Source organism: Nerophis ophidion, linkage group LG24 (assembly GCF_033978795.1).
Source record: "Nerophis ophidion isolate RoL-2023_Sa linkage group LG24, RoL_Noph_v1.0, whole genome shotgun sequence".
NCBI lineage: Eukaryota > Metazoa > Chordata > Actinopteri > Syngnathiformes > Syngnathidae > Nerophis > Nerophis ophidion.
The window spans coordinates 7,910,585-7,934,227 of NC_084634.1; the positions used below are offsets into that span (position 1 = coordinate 7,910,585).

The 23,643-nt window shown below is 29.0% G+C and overlaps 1 protein-coding gene across 1 annotated transcript in view; it reads left to right on the top strand.

The window, feature by feature from the left end:
* The window catches only part of syne2b (spectrin repeat containing, nuclear envelope 2b), a 408,840-nt gene that overhangs the window by 376,287 nt on the left and 8,910 nt on the right, over window positions 1–23,643 (top strand). Inside the window, exons 120-123 of the mRNA XM_061886295.1 lie at window positions 273–473; window positions 559–687; window positions 20,095–20,280; window positions 20,353–20,402. Coding sequence (XP_061742279.1) covers window positions 273–473; window positions 559–687; window positions 20,095–20,280; window positions 20,353–20,402 — 566 coding nt within the window. The remainder of the gene's footprint in view (window positions 1–272; window positions 474–558; window positions 688–20,094; window positions 20,281–20,352; window positions 20,403–23,643) is intronic.

Consider the following 23,643-nt stretch of genomic DNA (forward strand, 5'->3'; position numbering starts at 1 on the left):
ACATATGTGTATGTGTGTATATATACAGTATATATAGTATTAAAATAATGACCTCCACATAGCAACCGACGCTTTGCCACAAAACGAATTTTAAGAATTTCAACACTAAAGTAGACAGTGCACCCACACCCCGCCCCAGTTTGTCACGTTTCATGTGTCGGGTGAACCGTGACAAATGGGGCCACGTGAATCCACTTTCCTGCTGCTCTTTATGGTCCGGGAAGATGTTCTCAGTCCGGACTCAGACGTTTCTCCCCGCTGTCTCCCGGCAGGACATGCAGAGGACCTTCAGCGGCTACAAGCGCCTGCTGATGTCTCTCAACCTCAGCACGCGTCGCTTCCCGCCGGCCGCCAGCGCCGAGTGGCGGGATCTGAAGGCGGAGCTGAGCTCGGCCAACCGGGGCTGGACGCAGGCCTGCGGCGCTCTGGCTCGCTGGGAGGCCACGCTGCACGCCGCGCTCCTGCAGTGTCAGGTGACCAAACGCCGCCCTCGGCGGACAGCGAGCGGCGCTCACGACACCGCCTCTGACCCCCCCCCGGCTGGGATTGTCTGTGCAGGAGTTCCACCAGACGCTGCACTCGCTGCTGGCCTGGTTGGCTCAGGCGGAGGGCAAACTGGGCGACATCGGCGCACGGCGGCACGACGCGTCGCACGCCGTCCGGATGGAACAACGGGACGCGCTTACGGTAGGACATTTTAATTCCACGCCATGAGAGGAATCCTTAACGTTTCCCCCTGGGGCCAAATCCGTGATTTTTAGCTTTAAACATACACTATTGGCTCAAAAGTTCGGATAGAACGTTTTTTGATTAATTGATTGAAACTTTTATTAGTAGATTGCACAGTACAGAACATATTCCGTACAATTGACCACTAAATGCTAACACCCCAATAAGTTTTTCAACTTGTTTAAGTCAGGGTCCACGTTAATCAATTCATGGTAAAATGTTAGCATGTTTACATTAGCGTGCTAATACAAGAGACATTAGCGTACTTCTAAGATGGCGCCAAGTATCAAAATCTATGATTTTTTTCATTGAAACATACAAATTTTGGTTAAAAAAAGCTAGCATGCTAACATTAGCATTTTGACATCGGATAAGTTAGCGTAACTGTAAGATAGCGCCGAGCATTAAACAGCACTCACTTTACGTGTACACTTACAGGGTTAGCTGAAAAGCTAGCATAAAACGTTAGCATGCTTAGATACTTCTAAAATAGCAGCAAGTATCAAAATCTATATATATAACTAGAAAGCTAGCATGAAGAAATTTCCACGCTGCATTCATGCTGATGTAATAGATGTTAGCAAATTTCCAAGATAGCTTCAAGCATCAAAATCCATTATTTTTTTCGATTAAACATACAATGTATGCTCGAAAAAAAATAGCATAAAAACGTTAGCATTTTGTCATAGGATAAGTTAGCATACATCTAAGATAGCGGCACATGTTAAAATGCACTCATTTTAGGTGTACACTTACAGAATGAGCTGAAAAGCTAGCCTCAAACATTAGCGTGCTAACGTTAGCATGCTTAGATACTTCTAAGATAGCAGCAAGTATCAAAATCTATGTATATACTGGAAAGCTAGCATGAAGAAATTTGCACGCTAACATTAATGCTGATGTAATAGATGTTAGCAAATTTCCAAGATAGCTTCAAGCATCAAAATCCATTATTTTTTTCGATTAAACATACAAAGTTTGCTCGAAAAAAAATAGCATAAAAATGTTAGCATTTTGTCATAGGATAAGTTAGCATAGATCTAAGATAGCGGCACATGTTAAAATGCACTCATTTTAGGTGTACACTTACAGAATGAGCTGAAAAGCTAGCCTCAAACATTAGCGTGCTAACATTAGCATGCTTAGATACTTCTAAGATAGCAGCAAGTATCAAAATCTATGTATATACTGGAAAGCTAGCATGAAGAAATTTGCACGCTAACATTAATGCTGATGTAATAGATGTTAGCAAATTTCCAAGATAGCTTCAAGCATCAAAATCCATTATTTTTTTCGATTAAACATACAAAGTTTGCTCGAAAAAAAATAGCATAAAAATGTTAGCATTTTGTCATAGGATAAGTTAGCATACATCTAAGATAGCGGCACATGTTAAAATGCACTCATTTTAGGTGTACACTTACAGAATGAGCTGAAAAGCTAGCCTCAAATGTTAGCGTGCTAACGTTAGCATGCTTAGATACTTCTAAGATAGCAGCAAGTATCAAAATCTATGTATATACTGGAAAGCTGGCATGAAGAAATTTGCACGCTACATTCATGCTGATGTAACAGATGTTTGCAAACTTCCAAAATAGCTTCAAGCATCAAAATCAATTATTTTTTTCGATTAAACATACAAAGAGTGCCAAAAAAGAAAAAAATAGCATAAAAACGTTAGCATTTTGTCATAGGATAAGTTAGCATACATCTAAGATAGCGGCACATATTAAAATGCACTCGTTTTAGGTGTACACTTACAGAATTAGCTGAAAAGCTAGCCTCAAACGTTAGCGTGCTAACGTTAGCATGCTTAGATACTTCTAAGATGGCGCCAAGTATCAAAATCTATGTATATACTGGAAAGCTAGCATGAAAAAATTTGCACGCTAGCATTCATGCTGATGTAATAGACGTTAGCAAACTTCCAAGATGGCTTCAAGCATCAAAATCCATGATTTTTTCCAATTAAAAATACAAAGTTTGGTAAAAAAAAAAAAGATAGCATAATAACGTTAGCCTTTTGTCATAGGATAAGTTAGCATACTTCTAAGATAAGCGGCACATATTAAAATGCACTAATTTTAGGTGTACACTTACAGAATTAGCTGAAAAGCTAGCGTCAAATGTTAGCGTGCTAATGTTAGCATGCTTAGATACTTCTAAGATAGCAGCAAGTATCAAAATCTATGTATGTACTGGAAAGATAGCATGAAGAAATTTGCACGCTATATTCATGCTGATATAATAGACGTTAGCAAATTTCCAAGATAGCTTCAAGCATCAAAATCCATTATTTTTTCGATTAAACATACACACTTTGCTAAAAAAAAAAAATAGCATAATAACGTTAGCATTTTGTCATAGGATAAGTTAGCATACTTTTAAAATAGCGACACATATGAAAATGCACTCATTTTAGGTGTACACTTACAGAATTAGCTGAAAAGCTAGCATCAAATGTTAGCGTGCTACCGTTAGCATGCTTAGATTGTTCTAAGATAGCAGCAAGTATCAAAATCTATGTAAATACTGGGAAGCTAGCATGGAAAAATTTGCCCGCTAGCATTCATGCTGATGTAATAGACGTTAGCAAACTTCCAAGATGGCTTCAAGCATCAAAATCCATGATTTTTTCCAATTAAAAATGCAAAGTTTGCTAAAAAAACAAAAAAGATAGCATAATAACGTTAGCATTTTGTCATAGGGATAAGTTAGCATACTTCTAAGATAGCGCCACATATTAAAATGCACTCATTTTAGGTGTACACTTACAGAATTAGCTGAAAAGCTAGTCTTAAACGTTAGCGTGCTAACGTTAGCATGCTTAGATACTTCTTAGATAGCAGCAAGTATCAAAATCTATGTATATACTGGAAAGCTAGCATGAAAAAATTTGCACGCCAGCCTTCATGCTGATACAATAGACGTTAGCAAACTTCCAAGACGGCTTCAAGCATGAAAACCCATGAATTTTTGGATTAAACATACAAATTTAGCATAAAATATTAGCATGGTAATTTTAGTATAATTCCAAGATAGCGCCGAGTAACAAAATCCATGATATTTAGGTTTGAACAAACAAAATGTGTTAAAAAAAAAAAAAAAAAAGGTAGCATAAAAAGATAGCATAAAACGTTAGCATTTTAACATTGAACAAGTTAGCATACTTCTAAGATGGATCCAGGTAATAAAATACACAATTTTAGGTGGGGGGAAAAAAAATACAAAATTAACTAAAAAGCTAGAATAAAATAATTGTATGCTAACTTTGGCGGCGTTAGCGTACTTATAAGATGGCGCCAAGTATCAAAATCAATGTTTTCTAGGTTTAAACAAACTGAATTTGTTAAAAAAAGCGAAGTTGAAGTTAAAGTATACTTATAAGATGGCGCCAAGTATCAAAATATATGAATTTTATATTCAAACAAACAAAATTTGTCAAAAAAAATCTAGCATAAAACATTAGCATTTCAATATTAGCATGATGACATAGGACAAGTTGACATACTTCCAGGTGGTAAAACAAACATACAAAATTATCTAAAAAGTTACAATAAAAAATTTATTATGCTAACTTTAGCGGCGTTAGCGTACTTATAAGATGGCCCCAAGTATCAAAATATATGATTTTTAGGTTTAAACAAACAATATTTGTTAAAAAAAATCTAGCATAAAACATTAGCATTTTAACATTAGCATGATGACATAGGACAAGTTGACATACTTCTAAGATGGAACCAGGTATAAAAATACACTATTTTAGAAGTAAACATACAAAATTTACGAAAAAGCTAGTATAAAACATTAGCATGCTAATGTTAACAGTGTTAGCATACTTCTAAGACGGGGCCAAGTATTAAAATACAGTATTTTAGGTGAATAAAATATACAAAATTATCTAAAAAGCTAGTATAAATCGGTAGTATGTTAACTTTAGCGACGTTAGCATATTTATAAGATGGCGTCAAGTATCAAAATCCATGATTTTTTGGTTTAAACAAACAAAATTTGTTAAAAAAGCTAAGTTGAAGTATACTTAAAAGGATAAATATAAGATGGCGCCAAGTATCAAAATAAATGATTTTTTTTAGGATTAAATAAAAAAACTAGCATAAAACATTAGCATTTAACATTAGCATGATGACATAGGAGAAGTCAGCATACTTCTAAGATGGAGCAAGGTCTTAATATACACTATTTTAGTTGTAAACATACAAAATTTGCTAAAAAGCTAGTATAAAACATTAGCATGCGAATGTTAGCAGTGTTAGCATACTTCTAAGATGGAGCCAATTATTAAAATAGAGTATTTTAGGTGAATAAAACATACAAAATTTGCTAAAAAGCTACTAAAGAACATTAGTATGTTAACTTTGGCGACGTTAGCATATTTATAAGATGGCGCAAACTATCGAAATCCATGATTTTTAGGATTAAACTAACAAAATGTGTTAAAAAATGCTCAAACAAAGTTAATGTATACTCATAAGATGGCGCCAAGTATCAAAATATATGATTTTTTTAGGAGTAAATAAAAAAACTAGCATAAAACATTAGCATTTTAACATTAGCATGATGACATAGGAGAAGTCAGCATACTTCTAAGATGGAACAAGGTATTAAAATACAATATTTTTGTTGTAAACATACAAAATTTGCTAAAAAGCTAGTATAAAACATTAGCATGCTAATGTCAGCAGTGTTAGCATACTTCTAAGATGGAGCCAATTATTAAAATACAGTATTTTAGGTGAATAAAACATACAAAATTAGCTAAAAAGCTAGTATAAATCGTTAGTATGTTAACTTTAGCGACGTTAGCATATTTATAAGATGGCGCAAAGTATCAAAATCCATGATTTTTAGGATTAAACTAACAAAATGTGTTAAAAAAAAAGCTAAAATAAAGTTAAAGTATACTTATAAGATGGCGCCAAGTATCAAAATATATGATTTTTTAGGATTAAACAAACAAAATTTGTTAAAAAATAATTGCATAAAACATTAACATTTTAACTTTAGCATGATGACATAGGACAAGTTAGTATACTTCTAAGATGAAGCTAAGTATTAAAATGCACTAGTTTAGGTGTAAACATACAAAATTAGCTAAAAAGCTAGTATAAAACGTTAGCATGCTAATGTTAGCAGTGTTAGCATACTTCTAAGATGGAGCCAATTAGTAAAATACAGTATTTTAGGTGAATAAAATATACAAAATTAGCTAAAAAGCTGGTATAAAACATTAGTATGTTAACTTTAGCGACGTTAGCATATTTATAAGATGGCGCCAAGTTTTAAAATCCATGATTTTTAGGTGTAAACAAACAACATTTGTTAAAAAAGCGAAGTTAAGGTATACTTATAAGATGGTGCCAAGTGTCAAAATAAATTATTTTTTTAGGATTAAATGAAAAAACTAGCATAAACCATTAGCCTTTTAACATTAGCATGATGACATAGGAGAAGTCAGCATACTTCTAAGATGGAGCAAGGTGTTAATATACAGTATTTTAGTTGTAAATATACAAAACTTGCTAAAAAGCTAGTATAAATGTTAGCATGCTAATGTTAGCAGTGTTATCATACTTCTAAGATGGAGCCTATTATTAAAATACAGTATTTTAGGTGAATAAAAAATACAAAATTAGCTAAAAAGCTAGTATAAATCGTTAGTATGTTAACTTTAGCGACGTTAGCATATTTATAAGATGGCGCAAAGTATCAAAATCCATGATTTTTAGGATTAAACTAACAAAATGTGTTGAAAAAAGCTAAAACAAAGTTAAAGTATACCTATAAGTATACTTATAAGATGGCGTCAAGTATCAAAATATATGATTTTTTAGGATTAAACTAACAAAATTTGTTTAAAAAAATAGACATTAACATTTTAACATTAGCATGATGACATAGGACGAGTTAGCATACTTCTAAGATGGAGCCAAGTATTAAAATGTAATATTTTAGGTGTAAACATACAAAAGTAGCTAAAAAGCTAGTATAAAACATTAGCATGCTAATGTTAGCAGTGTTAGCATACTTCTAAGATGGGGCCAATTATTAAAATACAGTATTTTAGGTGAATAAAACATACAAAATTAGCTAAAAAGCTAGTATAAAACGTTAGTATGTTAACTTTAGCGACTTTAGCATATATATAAGATAGTGCAAAGTATCAAAATCCATGATTTTTAGGATTAAACTAACAACGTCTTAAAAAAAAGCTAAAACAAAGTTAAAGCATACTTATAAGTATACTTATAAGATGGCGCCAAGTATCAAAATATATGATTTTTTTAGGATTAAACAAACAAAATTTGTTTTTAAAAAAAATAGCATAAAACCTTAGCATTTTAACATTAGCATGATGACATAGGACAAGTTAGCATACTTCTAAAATGGAGCCAAGTATTAAAATGTACTATTTTAGGTGTAAACATACAAAATTTGCTAAAAAGCTAGTATAAAACATTAGCATGCTAATGTTAGCAGTGTTATCATACTTCTAAGATGGAGCCAATTATTAAAATACAGTAGTTTAGGTGAATAAAACATACAAAATTAGCTAAAAAGCTAGTATAAAACGTTAGTATGTTAACTTTAGCGACATTAGCATATATATAAGATAGCGCAAAGTATCAAAATCCATGATTTTTAGGATTAAACTAACAATGTGTTAAAAAAAGCTAAAACAAAGTTAAAATATACTTATAAGTATACTTATAAGATGGCGCCAAGTATCAAAAGATATGATTTTTTTAGGATTAAACAAACAAAATTTGTTTAAAAAAAAAATAGCATAAAACCTTAGCATTTTAACATTAGCATGATGACATAGGACAAGTTAGCATACTTCTAAGATGGAGCTAAGTATCAAAATGCACCATTTTAGGTGTAAACATACAAAATTTGCTAAAAACCTTGTATAAAACGTTAGCATGCTAATGTTAGCAGTGTTAGCATACTTGTAAGATGGAGCCTATTATTAAAATACAGTATTTTAGGTGAATAAAACATACACAATTAGCTAAAAAGCTAGTATAAAACGTTAGTATGTTAACTTTAGTGACGTTAGCATATATATAAGATGGCGCAAAGTATCAAAATCCATGATTTTTAGGATTAAACTAACAATGTGTTAAAAAAAGCTAAAACAAAGTTAAAATATACTTATAAGTATACTTATAAGATGGCTCCAAGTATCAAAATATATGATTTTTTTAGGATTAAACAAACAAAATTTGTTTTAAAAAAAATAGCATAAAACCTTAGCATTTTAACATTAGCATGATGACATAGGACAAGTTAGCATACTTCTAAGATGGAGCCAAGTATTAAAATGCACTATTTAGGTGTAAACATACAAAATTAGCTAAAAAGCTAGTATAAAACGTTAGCATGCTAATGTTAGCAGTGTTAGAATACTTTTAAGATGGAGCCAATTATTAAAATACAGTATTTTAGGTGAATAAAACATACAAAATTAGCTAAAAAGTTAGTATAAAACGTTAGTATGTTAACTTTAGCAACGTTATCATATTTATATGATGGCGCAAAGTATCAAAATCCATGATTTTTAGGATTAAACTAACAAAATGTGTTAAAAAAAAAAGCTAAAACAAAGTTAATGTATACTAATAAGATGGCGCCAAGTATCAAAATATATGATTTTTTTAGGAGTAAATAAAAGAACTAGCATAAAACATTAGCATTTTAACATTAGCATGATGACATAGGAGAAGTCAGCATACTTCTAAGATGGAACAAGGTATCAATATACGCTATTTTAGTTGTAAACATACAACATTTGCTAAAAAGCTAGTATAAAACCTTAGCATGCTAATGTTAGCTGTGTTAGCATACTTCTAAGATGGAGACTATTATTAAAATACAGTATTTTAGGTGAATAAAACATACAAAATTAGCTAAAAAGCTAGTATAAAATGTTAGTATGTTAACTTTAGCGACGTTAGCATATTTATAAGATGGCGCAAAGTATCAAAATACATGATTTTTAGGTTCAAACAAACAAAATTTGTTTAAAAAGCTAAGTTAGATAAACTTAAAAGTATACTTATAAGATCAAAATAAATGATTTTTTTAGGATTAAATAAAAAACTAGCACAAAACATTAGCATTTTAACATTAGCATGATGACGTAGGAGGAGTCAGCATACTTCTACGATGGAGCCAATTATTAAAATACAGTATTTTAGGTGAATAAAACATACAAAATTAGCTAAAAAGCTAGTATTAAACGTTAGTATGTTAACTTTTGTGACGTTAGTATATATATAAGATAGCGCAAAGTATCCAAATCCATGATTTTTAGGATTAAACTAACAAAATGTGTTAAAAAAAGCTAAAACAAAGTTCAAATATACTTATAAGTATACTTATAAGATGGCGCCAAGTATCAAAATATGATTTTTTAGGATTAAACAAACAAAATTTGTTTAAAAAAAAAAATAGCATAAAACCTTAGCATTTTAACATTAGCATGATGACATAGGACAAGTTAGCATACTTCTAAGATGGAGCCAAGTATTAAAATGCACCATTTTAGGTGTAAACATACAAAATTTGCTAAAAAGCTAGTATAAAACGTTAGCATGCTAATGTTAGCAGTGTTAGAATACTTCTAAGATGGAGACAATTATTAAAATACAGTATTTTAGGTGAATAAAACATACAAAATTAGCTAAAAAGTTAGTATAAAACGTTAGTATGTTAACTTTAGCAACGTTATCATATCCATGATTTTTAGGATTAAACTAACAAAATGTGTTTAAAAAAAAAAGCTAAAACAAAGTTAATGTATACTTATAAGATGGCGCCAAGTATCAAAATATATGATTTTATTTAGGAGTAAATAAAAGAACTAGCATAAAACATTAGCATTTTAACATTAGCATGATGACATAGGAGAAGTCAGCATACTTCTAAGATGGAACAAGGTATCAATATACACTATTTTAGTTGTAAACATACAACATTTGCTACAAAGCTAGTATAAAACCTTAGAATGCTAATGTTAGCTGTGTTAGCATACTTCTATGATGGAGACTATTATTAAAATACAGTATTTTAGGTGAATAAAACATACAAAATGAGCTAAAAAGCTAATATAAAACGTTAGTATGTTAACTTTAGTGACGTTAGCATATTTATAAGATGGCGCAAAGTATCAAAATACATGATTTTTAGGTTTAAACAAAGCAAATTGTGTTAAAAAAGCTAAGTTAAAGTAAACTTAAAAGTATACTTATAAGATCAAAATAAATTATTTTTTTAGGATTAAATAAAAAAACTAGCACAAAACATTAGCATTTTAACATTAGCATGATGACGTAGGAGAAGTCAGCATACTTCTAAGATGGAGCCAATTATTAAAATACAGTATTTTAGGTGAATAAAACACACAAAATTAGCTAAAAAGCTAGTATAAAACGTTAGTATGTTAACTTTAGCGACGTTAGCATATTTATAAGATGGCGCAAAGTATCAAAATACATGATTTTTAGGTTTAAACAAACAAAATTTGTTAAAAAAGCTAAGTTAAAGTAAACTTAAAAGTATACTTATAAGATCAAAATAAATTATTTTTTTAGGATTAAATTAAAAAAACTAGCACAAAAAATTTGCATTTTAACATTAGCATGATGACGTAGGAGAAGTCAGCATACTTCTAAGATGGAGCCAATTATTAAAATACAGTATTTTAGATGAATAAAACATACAAAATTAGCTAAAAAGCTAGTATAAAACGTTAGTATGTTAACTTTAGCGGCGTTAGCATATATATAAGATAGCGCAAAGTATCAAAATCCATGATTTTTAGGATTAAACTAACAATGTGTTTAAAAAAAGCTAAAACAAAGTTAAAATATACTTATAAGTATACTTATAAGATGGCGCCAAGTATCAAAATAAATGATTTTTTAGGATTAAACAAACAAAATTTGTTTAAAAAAAAATTAGCATAAAACCTTAGCATTTTAACATTAGCATGATGACATAGGACAAGTTAGCATACTTCTAAGATGGAGCCAAGTATTAAAATGTAATATTTTAGGTGTAAACATACAAAATTTGCTAAAAAGCTAGTATAAAACGTTAGCATGCTAATGTCAGCAGTGTTATCATACTTCTAAGATGGAGCCAATTATTAAAATACAGTATTTTAGGTGAATAAAACATACAAAATTAGCTAAAAAGCTAGTATAAAACGTTAGTATGTTAACTTTAGCGACGTTAGCATATATATAAGATAGCCAAAGTATCAAAATCCATGATTTTTAGGATTAAACTAACAAAATGTGTTAAAAAAAAGCTAAAACAAAGTTAAAGCATACTTATAAGTATACTTATAAGATGGCGCCAAGTATCAAAAGATATGATTTTTTTAGGATTAAACAAACAAAATTTGTTTAAAAAAAAAAATAGCATAAAACCTTAGCATTTTAACATTAGCATGATGACATAGGACAAGTTAGCATACTTCTAAGATGGAGCCAAGTATCAAAATGCACCATTTTAGGTGTAAAAATACAAAATTTGCTAAAAACCTTGTATAACACGTTAGCATGCTAATGTTAGCAGTGTTAGCATACTTGTAAGATGGAGCCTATTATTAAAATACAGTATTTTAGGTGAATAAAACATATAAAATGAGCTAAAACGCTAGTATAAAACATTAGCATGCTAATGTTAGCAGTGTTAGCATACTTCTAAGATGGAGCCAATTATTAAAATACAGTATTTTAGGTGAATAAAACATACAAAATTAGCTAAAAAGCTAGTATAAAACGTTAGTATGTTAACTTTAGCGACGTTAGCATATTTATAAGATAGCGCAAAGTATCAAAATCCATGATTTTTAGGATTAAACTAACAATGTGTTAAAAAAAGCTAAAACAAAGTTAAAATATACTTATAAGTATACTTATAAGATGGCGCCAAGTATCAAAATATATGATTTTTTTAGGATTAAACAAACAAAATTTGTTTGAAAAAAAAATAGCATAAAACCTTAGCATTTTAACATTAGCATGATGACATAGGACAAGTTAGCATACTTCTAAGATGGAGCCAAGTATTAAAATGCACCATTTTAGGTGTAAACATACAAAATTTGCTAAAAAGCTAGTATAAAACGTCAGCATGCTAATGTTAGCAGTGTTAGCATACTTGTAAGATGGAGCCTATTATTAAAATACAGTATTTTAGGTGAATAAAACATATAAAATGAGCTAAAAAGCTAGTATAAATCGTTAGTATGTTAACTTTAGCGACGTTAGCATATAGCATATATATAAGATGGCGCAATGTATCAAAATACATGATTTTTAGGTTTAAACAAACAAAATTTGTTAAAAAAGCTAAGTTAAAGTAAACTTAAAAGTATACTTATAAGATAAAAATAAATGATTTTTTTAGGATTAAATTAAAAAACTAGCACAAAACATTAGCATTTTAACATTAGCATGATGACGTAGAAGTCAGCATACTTCTAAGATGGAGCCAATTATTAAAATACAGTATTTTAGGTGAATAAAACATACAAAACTAGCTAAAAAGCTAGTATAAAACGTTAGTATGTTAACTTTAGCGACGTTAGCATATTTATAAGATAGCGCAAAGTATCAAAATCCTTGATTTTTAGGATTAAACTAACAAAATGTGTTAAAAAAAAAGCTAAAACAAAGTTAAAATATACTTCTAAGTATACTTATAAGATGGCGCCAAGTATCAAAATATATGATTTTTTAGGATTAAACAAACAAAATTTGTTTAAAAAAAAAAAAATAGCATAAAACCTTAGCATTTTAACATTAGCATGATGACATAGGACAAGTTAGCATACTTCTAAGATGGAGCCAAGTATCAAAATGCACCATTTTAGGTGTAAACATACAAAATGTGCTAAAAAGCTAGTATAAAACGTTAGCATGCTAATGTTAGCAGTGTTAGCATACTTGTAAGATGGAGCCTCTTATTAAAATACAGTATTTTAGGTGAATAAAACATATAAAATGAGCTAAAAAGCTAGTATAAAACGTTAGCATGCTAATGTTAGCAGTGTTAGCATACTTCTAAGATGGAGCCAATTATTAAAATACAGTATTTTAGGTGAATAAAACATACAAAATTAGCTAAAAAGCTAGTATAAAACGTTAGTATGTTAACTTTAGCGACGTTAGCATATATATAAGATAGCGCAAAGTATCAAAATCCATGATTTTTAGGATTAAACTAACAATGTGTTAAAAAAAGCTAAAACAAAGTTAAAATATACTTATAAGTATACTTTTAAGATGGCGCCAAGTATCAAAATATATGATTTTTTAGGATTAAACAAACAAAATTTGTTTAAAAAAAAAATAGCATAAAACCTTAGCATTTTAACATTAGCATGATGACAAAGGACAAGTTAGCATACTTCTAAGATGGAGCCAAGTATCAAAATGCACCATTTTAGGTGTAAACATACAAAATTTGCTAAAAAGCTAGTATAAAACGTTAGCATGCTAATGTTAGCAGTGTTAGCATACTTGTAAGATGGAGCCTATTATTAAAATACAGTATTTTAGGTGAATAAAACATATAAAATGAGCTAAAAAGCTAGTATAAAACGTTAGCATGCTAATGTTAGCAGTGTTAGCATACTTCTAAGATGGAGCCAATTATTAAAATACAGTATTTTAGGTGAATAAAACATACAAAATTAGCTAAAAAGCTAGTATAAAACGTTAGTATGTTAACTTTAGCGACGTTAGCATATATATAAGATAGCGCAAAGTATCAAAATCCATGATTTTTAGGATTAAACTAACAATGTGTTAAAAAAAGCTAAAACAAAGTTAAAATATACTTCTAAGTATACTTATAAGATGGCGCCAAGTATCAAAATATATGATTTTTTTAGGATTAAACAAACAAAATTTGTTTAAAAAAAAATAGCATAAAATCTTAGCATTTTAACATTAGCATGATGACATAGGACAAGTTAGCATACTTCTAAGATGGAGCCAAGTATTAAAATGCACCATTTTAGGTGTAAACATACAAAATGAGCTGAAACGCTAGTATAAAACATTAGCATGCTAATGTCAGCAGTGTTAGCATACTTCTAAGATGGAGCCAATTATTAAAATACAGTATTTTAGGTGAATAAAACATACAAAATTAGCTAAAAAGCTAGTATAAAACGTTAGTATGTTAACTTTAGCGACGTTAGCATATTTATAAGATAGCGCAAAGTATCAAAATCCATGATTTTTAGGATTAAACTAACAATGTGTTAAAAAAAGCTAAAACAAAGTTAAAATATACTTATAAGTATACTTATAAGATGGCGCCAAGTATCAAAATATATGATTTTTTTAGGATTAAACAAACAAAATTTGTTTGAAAAAAAAATAGCATAAAACCTTAGCATTTTAACATTAGCATGATGACATAGGACAAGTTAGCATACTTCTAAGATGGAGCCAAGTATTAAAATGCACCATTTTAGGTGTAAACATACAAAATTTGCTAAAAAGCTAGTATAAAACGTCAGCATGCTAATGTTAGCAGTGTTAGCATACTTGTAAGATGGAGCCTATTATTAAAATACAGTATTTTAGGTGAATAAAACATATAAAATGAGCTAAAAAGCTAGTATAAAACGTTAGTATGTTAACTTTAGCGACGTTAGCATATAGCATATATATAAGATGGCGCAATGTATCAAAATACATGATTTTTAGGTTTAAACAAACAAAATTTGTTAAAAAAGCTAAGTTAAAGTAAACTTAAAAGTATACTTATAAGATAAAAATAAATGATTTTTTTAGGATTAAATTAAAAAACTAGCACAAAACATTAGCATTTTAACATTAGCATGATGACGTAGAAGTCAGCATACTTCTAAGATGGAGCCAATTATTAAAATACAGTATTTTAGGTGAATAAAACATACAAAACTAGCTAAAAAGCTAGTATAAAACGTTAGTATGTTAACTTTAGCGACGTTAGCATATTTATAAGATAGCGCAAAGTATCAAAATCCTTGATTTTTAGGATTAAACTAACAAAATGTGTTAAAAAAAAAGCTAAAACAAAGTTAAAATATACTTCTAAGTATACTTCTAAGATGGAGCCAAGTATCAAAATGCACCATTTTAGGTGTAAACATACAAAATTTGCTAAAAAGCTAGTATAAAACGTTAGCATGCTAATGTTAGCAGTGTTAGCATACTTGTAAGATGGAGCCTATTATTAAAATACAGTATTTTAGGTGAATAAAACATATAAAATGAGCTAAAAAGCTAGTATAAAACGTTAGCATGCTAATGTTAGCAGTGTTAGCATACTTCTAAGATGGAGCCAATTATTAAAATACAGTATTTTAGGTGAATAAAACATACAAAATTAGCTAAAAAGCTAGTATAAAACGTTAGTATGTTAACTTTAGCGACGTTAGCATATATATAAGATAGCGCAAAGTATCAAAATCCATGATTTTTAGGATTAAACTAACAATGTGTTAAAAAAAGCTAAAACAAAGTTAATATATACTTCTAAGTATACTTATAAGATGGCGCCAAGTATCAAAATATATGATTTTTTTAGGATTAAACAAACAAAATTTGTTTAAAAAAAAATAGCATAAAATCTTAGCATTTTAACATTAGCATGATGACATAGGACAAGTTAGCATACTTCTAAGATGGAGCCAAGTATTAAAATGCACCATTTTAGGTGTAAACATACAAAATGAGCTGAAACGCTAGTATAAAACGTTAGCATGCTAATGTTAGCAGTGTTAGCATACTTCTAAGATGGAGCCAATTATTAAAATACAGTATTTTAGGTGAATAAAACATACAAAATTAGCTAAAAAGCTAGTATAAAACGTTAGTATGTTAACTTTAGCGACACTAGCATATATATAAGATAGCGCAAAGTATCAAAATCCATGATTTTTAGGATTAAACTAACAATGTGTTAAAAAAAGCTAAAACAAAGTTAAAATATACTTATAAGTATACTTATAAGATGGCGCCAAGTATCAAAATATATGATTTTTTAGGATTAAACAAACAAAATTTGTTTAAAAAAAAAAATAGCATAAAACCTTAGCATTTTAACATTAGCATGATGACATAGGACAAGTTAGCATACTTCTAAGATGGAGCCAAGTATCAAAATGCACCATTTTAGGTGTAAACATACAAAATTTGCTAAAAAGCTAGTATAAAACATTAGCATGTTAATGTTAGCAGTGTTAGCATACTTGTAAGATGGAGCCTATTATTAAAATACAGTATTTTAGGTGAATAAAACATATAAAATGAGCTAAAACGCTAGTATAAAACATTAGCATGCTAATGTCAGCAGTGTTAGCATACTTCTAAGATGGAGCCAATTATTAAAATACAGTATTTTAGGTGAATAAAACATACAAAATTAGCTAAAAAGCTAGTATAAAACGTTAGTATGTTAACTTTAGCGACGTTAGCATATTTATAAGATAGCGCAAAGTATCAAAATCCATGATTTTTAGGATTAAACTAACAATGTGTTAAAAAAAGCTAAAACAAAGTTAAAATATACTTATAAGTATACTTATAAGATGGCGCCAAGTATCAAAATATATGATTTTTTTAGGATTAAACAAACAAAATTTGTTTGAAAAAAAAATAGCATAAAACCTTAGCATTTTAACATTAGCATGATGACATAGGACAAGTTAGCATACTTCTAAGATGGAGCCAAGTATTAAAATGCACCATTTTAGGTGTAAACATACAAAATTTGCTAAAAAGCTAGTATAAAACATCAGCATGCTAATGTTAGCAGTGTTAGCATACTTGTAAGATGGAGCCTATTATTAAAATACAGTATTTTAGGTGAATAAAACATATAAAATGAGCTAAAAAGCTAGTATAAAACGTTAGTATGTTAACTTTAGCGACGTTAGCATATAGCATATATATAAGATGGCGCAATGTATCAAAATACATGATTTTTAGGTTTAAACAAACAAAATTTGTTAAAAAAGCTAAGTTAAAGTAAACTTAAAAGTATACTTATAAGATCAAAATAAATGATTTTTTTAGGATTAAATTAAAAAACTAGCACAAAACATTAGCATTTTAACATTAGCATGATGACGTAGAAGTCAGCATACTTCTAAGATGGAGCCAATTATTAAAATACAGTATTTTAGGTGAATAAAACATACAAAACTAGCTAAAAAGCTAGTATAAAACGTTAGTATGTTAACTTTAGCGACGTTAGCATATTTATAAGATAGCGCAAAGTATCAAAATCCTTGATTTTTAGGATTAAACTAACAAAATGTGTTAAAAAAAAGCTAAAACAAAGTTAAAATATACTTCTAAGTATACTTATAAGATGGCGCCAAGTATCAAAATATATGATTTTTTAGGATTAAACAAACAAAATTTGTTTAAAAAAAAAAATAGCATAAAACCTTAGCATTTTAACATTAGCATGATGACATAGGACAAGTTAGCATACTTCTAAGATGGAGCCAAGTATCAAAATGCACCATTTTAGGTGTAAACATACAAAATGTGCTAAAAAGCTAGTATAAAACGTTAGCATGCTAATGTTAGCAGTGTTAGCATACTTGTAAGATGGAGCCTCTTATTAAAATACAGTATTTTAGGTGAATAAAACATATAAAATGAGCTAAAAAGCTAGTATAAAACGTTAGCATGCTAATGTTAGCAGTGTTAGCATACTTCTAAGATGGAGCCAATTATTAAAATACAGTATTTTAGGTGAATAAAACATACAAAATTAGCTAAAAAGCTAGTATAAAACGTTAGTATGTTAACTTTAGCGACGTTAGCATATATATAAGATAGCGCAAAGTATCAAAATCCATGATTTTTAGGATTAAACTAACAATGTGTTAAAAAAAGCTAAAACAAAGTTAAAATATACTTCTAAGTATACTTATAAGATGGCGCCAAGTATCAAAATATATGATTTTTTTAGGATTAAACAGACAAAATTTGTTTAAAAAAAATAGCATAAAATCTTAGCATTTTAACATTAGCATGATGACATAGGACAAGTTAGCATACTTGTAAGATGGAGCCAAGAATTAAAATGCACCATTTTAGGTGTAAACATACAAAATGAGCTGAAACGCTAGTATAAAACGTTAGCATGCTAATGTTAGCAGTGTTAGCATACTTCTAAGATGGAGCCAATTATTAAAATACAGTATTTTAGGTGAATAAAACATACAAAATTAGCTAAAAAGCTAGTATAAAACGTTAGTATGTTAACTTTAGCGACATTAGCATATATATAAGATAGCGCAAAGTATCAAAATCCATGATTTTTAGGATTAAACTAACAATGTGTTAAAAAAAGCTAAAACAAAGTTAAAATATACTTATAAGTATGCTTATAAGATGGCGCCAAGTATCAAAATATATGATTTTTTAGGATTAAACAAACAAAATTTGTTTAAAAAAAAAAAATAGCATAAAACCTTAGCATTTTAACATTAGCATGATGACATAGGACAAGTTAGCATACTTCTAAGATGGAGCCAAGTATTAAAATGCACCATTTTAGGTGTAAACATACAAAATTTGCTAAAAAGCTAGTATAAAACATTAGCATGTTAATGTTAGCAGTGTTAGCATACTTGTAAGATGGAGCCTATTATTAAAATACAGTATTTTAGGTGAATAAAACATACAAAATGAGCTAAAAAGCTAGTATAAAACGTTAGTATGTTAACTTTAGCGACGTTAGCATATATACAGTATAAGATAGCGCAAAGTGTCAAAATCCGTGATTTTTAGGATTAAACTAACAATCTGTTAAAAAAAGCTAAAACAAAGTTAGAATATACTTATAAGTATACTTATAAGATGGCGCCAAGTATCAAAAGATATGATTTTTTTAGGATTAAACAAACAAAATTTGTTTAAAAAAAATAGCATAAAACCTTAGCATTTTAACATTAGCATGATGACATAGGACAAGTTAGCATACTTCTAAGATGGAGCCAAGTATTAAAATGCGCCATTTTAGGTGTAAACATACAAAATTTGCTAAAAAGCTAGGATAAAACGTTAGCATGCTAATGTTAGCGGTGTTAGCATACTTGTAAGATGGAGCCTATTATTAAAATACAGTATTTTAGGTGTATAAAACATATAAAATGAGCTAAAACGCTAGTATAAAACGTTAGCATGCTAATGTTAGCAGTGTTAGCATACTTCTAAGATGGAGCCAATTATTAAAATACAGTATTTTAGGTGAATAAAACATACAAAATTAGCTATAAAGCTAGTATAAAACGTTAGTATGTTAACTTTAGCGACGTTAGTATATATATAAGATAGCGCAAAGTATCAAAATCCATGATTTTTAGGATTAAACTAACAATGTGTTAAAAAAAGCTAAAACAAAGTTAAAATATACTTATAAGTATACTTATAAGATGGCGCCAAGTATCAAAATATATGATTTTTTAGGATTAAACAAACAAAATTTGTTTAAAAAAAAAATAGCATAAAACCTTAGCATTTTAACATTAGCATGATGACATAGGACAAGTTAGCATACTTCTAAGATGGAGCCAAGTATTAAAATGTACTATTTTAGGTGTAAACATACAAAATTTGCTAAAAAGCTAGTATAAAACGTTAGCATGCAAATGTTAGCAGTGTTAACATACTTCTAAGATGGAGCCAATTATTAAAATACAGTAGTTTAGGTGAATAAAACATACAAAACTAGCTAAAAAGCTAGTATAAAACGTTAGTATGTTAACTTTAGCGACGTTAGCATATATATAAGTTAGCGCAAAGTATCAAAATCCATGATTTTTAGGATTAAACTAACAATGTTAAAAAAAAGCTAAAACAAAGTTAATGTATACTTATAAGATGGCGCCAAGTATCAAAATATATGATTTTTTTAGGAGTAAATAAAAGAACTAGCATAAAACATTAGCATTTTAACATTAGCATGATGACATAGGAGAAGTCAGCATACTTCTAAGATGGAACAAGGTATCAATATACACTATTTTAGGTGTAAACATACAACATTTGCTACAAAGCTAGTATAAAACCTTAGCATGCTAATGTTAGCTGTGTTAGCATACTTCTAAGATGGAGCCTATTATTAAAATACAGTATTTTAGGTGAATAAAACATATAAAATGAGCTAAAAAGCTAGTATAAAACGTTTAAGTCATCCAGCAGCTGAAAAAGGTCACTGCTGGGTAAACAACATTGTGAGGATTCAACACCCTGTCGAGGGTCGAGCGTGACACCTCTGACCCTCGCTCACCGCCGCCCCCCGCAGGCCCTCCAGGAGGAAATGTCCGCCCGCCAGTCGGAGGTCTGGTCCCTGCAGGCCGTGGCCACGCAGCTCCTCCTGGAGGCCGAGGACGGCCTGGAGGCCAAGGAGCGAGTCCACGTCATCAACAACAGGCTGCGTCTCCTCCTGCGGGACGCCCAGGCGCTCCAGGCCGCCATGCAGCAACACCCGGTGAGGGCGCTTTGTCCGGCGTCCACCTTTGGGTGAACGCCCGTGACGTGTGACGCTTACTTTTTGCTCCAGGGGGAAGAAGAGCGAGCGGCAGGACGAGGACAGACACACCCGAGAAGACGGTAAGTACGCCATTTTATTACACGCATAAAATGTTTTTACATGTATTGTGAAATTAGTTATTTAAACAGATATATTTATTTACATACCTTAATTGTGTCCAATAGTGTCTGTAACAAGGCAGTAAAACGGCTGATCAAACAAAACAGCAGTCACGGTCATGGACTCACGAGCTGCGCAAACTAGCTCTGCAATCAGCTAAACAGTTGTAAGTTAATAATACTAACACAAACACTCGTAAACCTGTTAGCATGTTAGCTAATGCTAACAACGCTTGCTTGATTACGTTACGATAACGCGTAGAAATATGCATGAAAACACGCCAACAGACGGCACGCATCGGACGGTTTAGTAAGTGCGAATTGTTTTAGTTATATTGTAAAACTTACAAATGTTGCTTGGAGTGATGAATGAAGCTGTATGAGGAGTAAAAATATATAAAAATTGATTTAAAAAATGTGTTAAAAAAAATAGAAGTCAAATAAAAAAAATGCGGGGAAAAAAGTAAAACAAATTAATAATGTACAAAGATGAACAAAAATATGTAAAAAGTAGATATTTATAAAAACATACAGAGATTGACAAAGGTGAAACAAAGTGTAAAACAAATGAAAAATTGACCAAAAATTTAAAAAAAAATACTTGACGATTTTATGAATCGGCAAAAATGTGTAAAAAATAATAATAAAACAAATGGACACAAGTGACCAATAATGTAGAAACATGTACAAAGATGGACACAAGTATGTAACAACTAAACATTTACAGAAACATACAGAAATTTACAAAAGGGAAACAAAGTGTAAAACAAAGGAAAAATTGACCAAAACAAAAATCTAAAAAATACTTGACAATTTAATGAATCGGCGAAAGTGTGTAAAAAAAATGGACACAAATGAACAATAATGTTGAAGCATGTACAAAGATGGACGAACATTTAGAAAAATAAAAAAAAAGCAGTTTAGTTATGTGTAAAAATGATTACACAAATTTACAGAAAAATAAAGAAAACAACAATAATCAAACAAAATGTTTAAAAGTTAAAAAAAAGCTACATTTACCAAATAAAAAATACAGAAAAAAGAAATTTTGAAAAAATAATTGACAGTTTAATAAATCAGCTAAAGTTTGTAAAAAATAATAATAATAAAACAAATGGACGCAAATCAACAATAATGTAGAAGCATGTACAAAGATGAAAAAACATCTACAAAAATATAAAAACAGCAGTTTACAAAGATGTGTAAAAATATAACAAAATAATTACACAAATTTATAGCAATATAAAGACATCGACAATATTTAAAGAAAATGTTTAAAAGCAAAAAAAAGTAAAATTTACCAAAAAAATACCGAAAAAAGAAATTTGAAAAAATAATTGACAATTTCATAAATCAGCAAAAAATTTAAAAAAATGGACACAAATCAACAATAATGTAGAAGCATGTACAAAGATGAAAAATATCTACAAAAATATAAAAACAGCAGTTTACAAAGATGTGTAAAAATATAAATTTATAGAAAAATAAAGAAATCAACAATAATCAAACAAAATGTTTAAAAGTAAAAAAAAGCAAAATTTACCAAATAAAAATACAGAAAAAAGAAATTTGTAAAAAAATACTTGACGTTTTCATAAATCGGCAAAAATGTGTAAAAAAAATAAAAAAAATAAAACTAATGGATGCAAATAAACAATAATGTAGAAGCATGTACAAAGATGAACCAACATGTACAAATATGTATAAAAATATAACAAAATAATTACACAAATTGATAGAAATATAAAGACATCGACAATATTTAAAGAAAATGTTTAAAAGTAAAAAAAAAGCTAAATTGACCAAAAAAATACAGAAAAAAAAATGGACAATTTCATAAATCAGCAAAAAAAAAAGGACGCAAATGAACAATAATGTAGAAGCATGTACAAAGATGAAAAAACATCTACAAAAATATAAAAACAGCAGTTTACAAAGATGTGTAAAAATATAACAAAATAATTACACACATTTATAGAAATATAAAGACATCGACAATATTTAAAGAAAATGTTTGAAAGCAAAAAAAAAGTAAAATTTACCAAAAAAATACCCCAAAAAGAAATTTGAAAAAAATAGACAATTTCATAAATCAGCAAAAAAAAAAAAAAAAAAAATGCACACAAATCAACAATAATGTAGAAGCATGTACAAAGATGAAAACATATCTACAAAAATATAAAAACAGCAGTTTACAAAGATGTGTAAAAATATAACAAAATAATTACACAAATTTATAGAAAAATAAAGAAATTAACAATAATCAAACAAAATGTTTAAAAGTAAAAAAAAGCCAAATTTACCAAATAAAAATACAGAAAAAAAACATTTGTAATAAAATACTTGACGTTTTCATAAATCGGCAAAAATGTGTAAAAAAATAAAAATAAAATAAAACTAATGGACGCAAATGAACAATAATGTAGAAGCATGTACAAAGATGAACCAACATGTACAAAAATATAAAAACAGCAGTTTACAAATATGTGTAAAAATATAACAAAATAATTACACAAATTTATAGAAATATAAAGACATCGACAATATTTAAAGAAAATGTTTAAAAAAAAAAAAAAAAAGCAAAATTGACCCAAAAAATACAGAAAAAAGACATTTGAAAAAATAATTGACAATTTTATAAATCAGCAAAAAAATTTAAAAAAAATGGACACAAATCAACAATAATGTAGACGCATGTACAAAGATGAAAAAACATCTACAAAAATATAAAAACAGCAGTTTACAAAGTTGGTAAAAATATAACAAAATAATTACACAAATTTATTGAAAAATTAAGAAATTAACAATAATCAAACAAAATGTTTGAAAGTAAAAAAAAGCCAAATTTACCTAATGAAAATACAGAAGAAAAAATTGTCATAAAATACTTGACGTTTTCATAAATCGGCAAAAATGTGTAAAAAAAATAAATAAATAAAACTAATGGACGCAAATGAACAATAATGTAGAAGCATGTACAAAGATGAAAAAACATCTACAAAAATATAAAAACAGCAGTTTACAAAGATGTGTAAAAATATAACAAAATAATTACACAAATTTATAGAAATATAAAGACATCGACAATATTTAAAGAAAATGTTTAAAAGCAAAAAAAGTAAAATTTACCCAAAAAATACCGAAAAAAACATTTGAAAAAATAATTGACAATTTCATAAATCAGCAACAAAAAAAAAAAAAT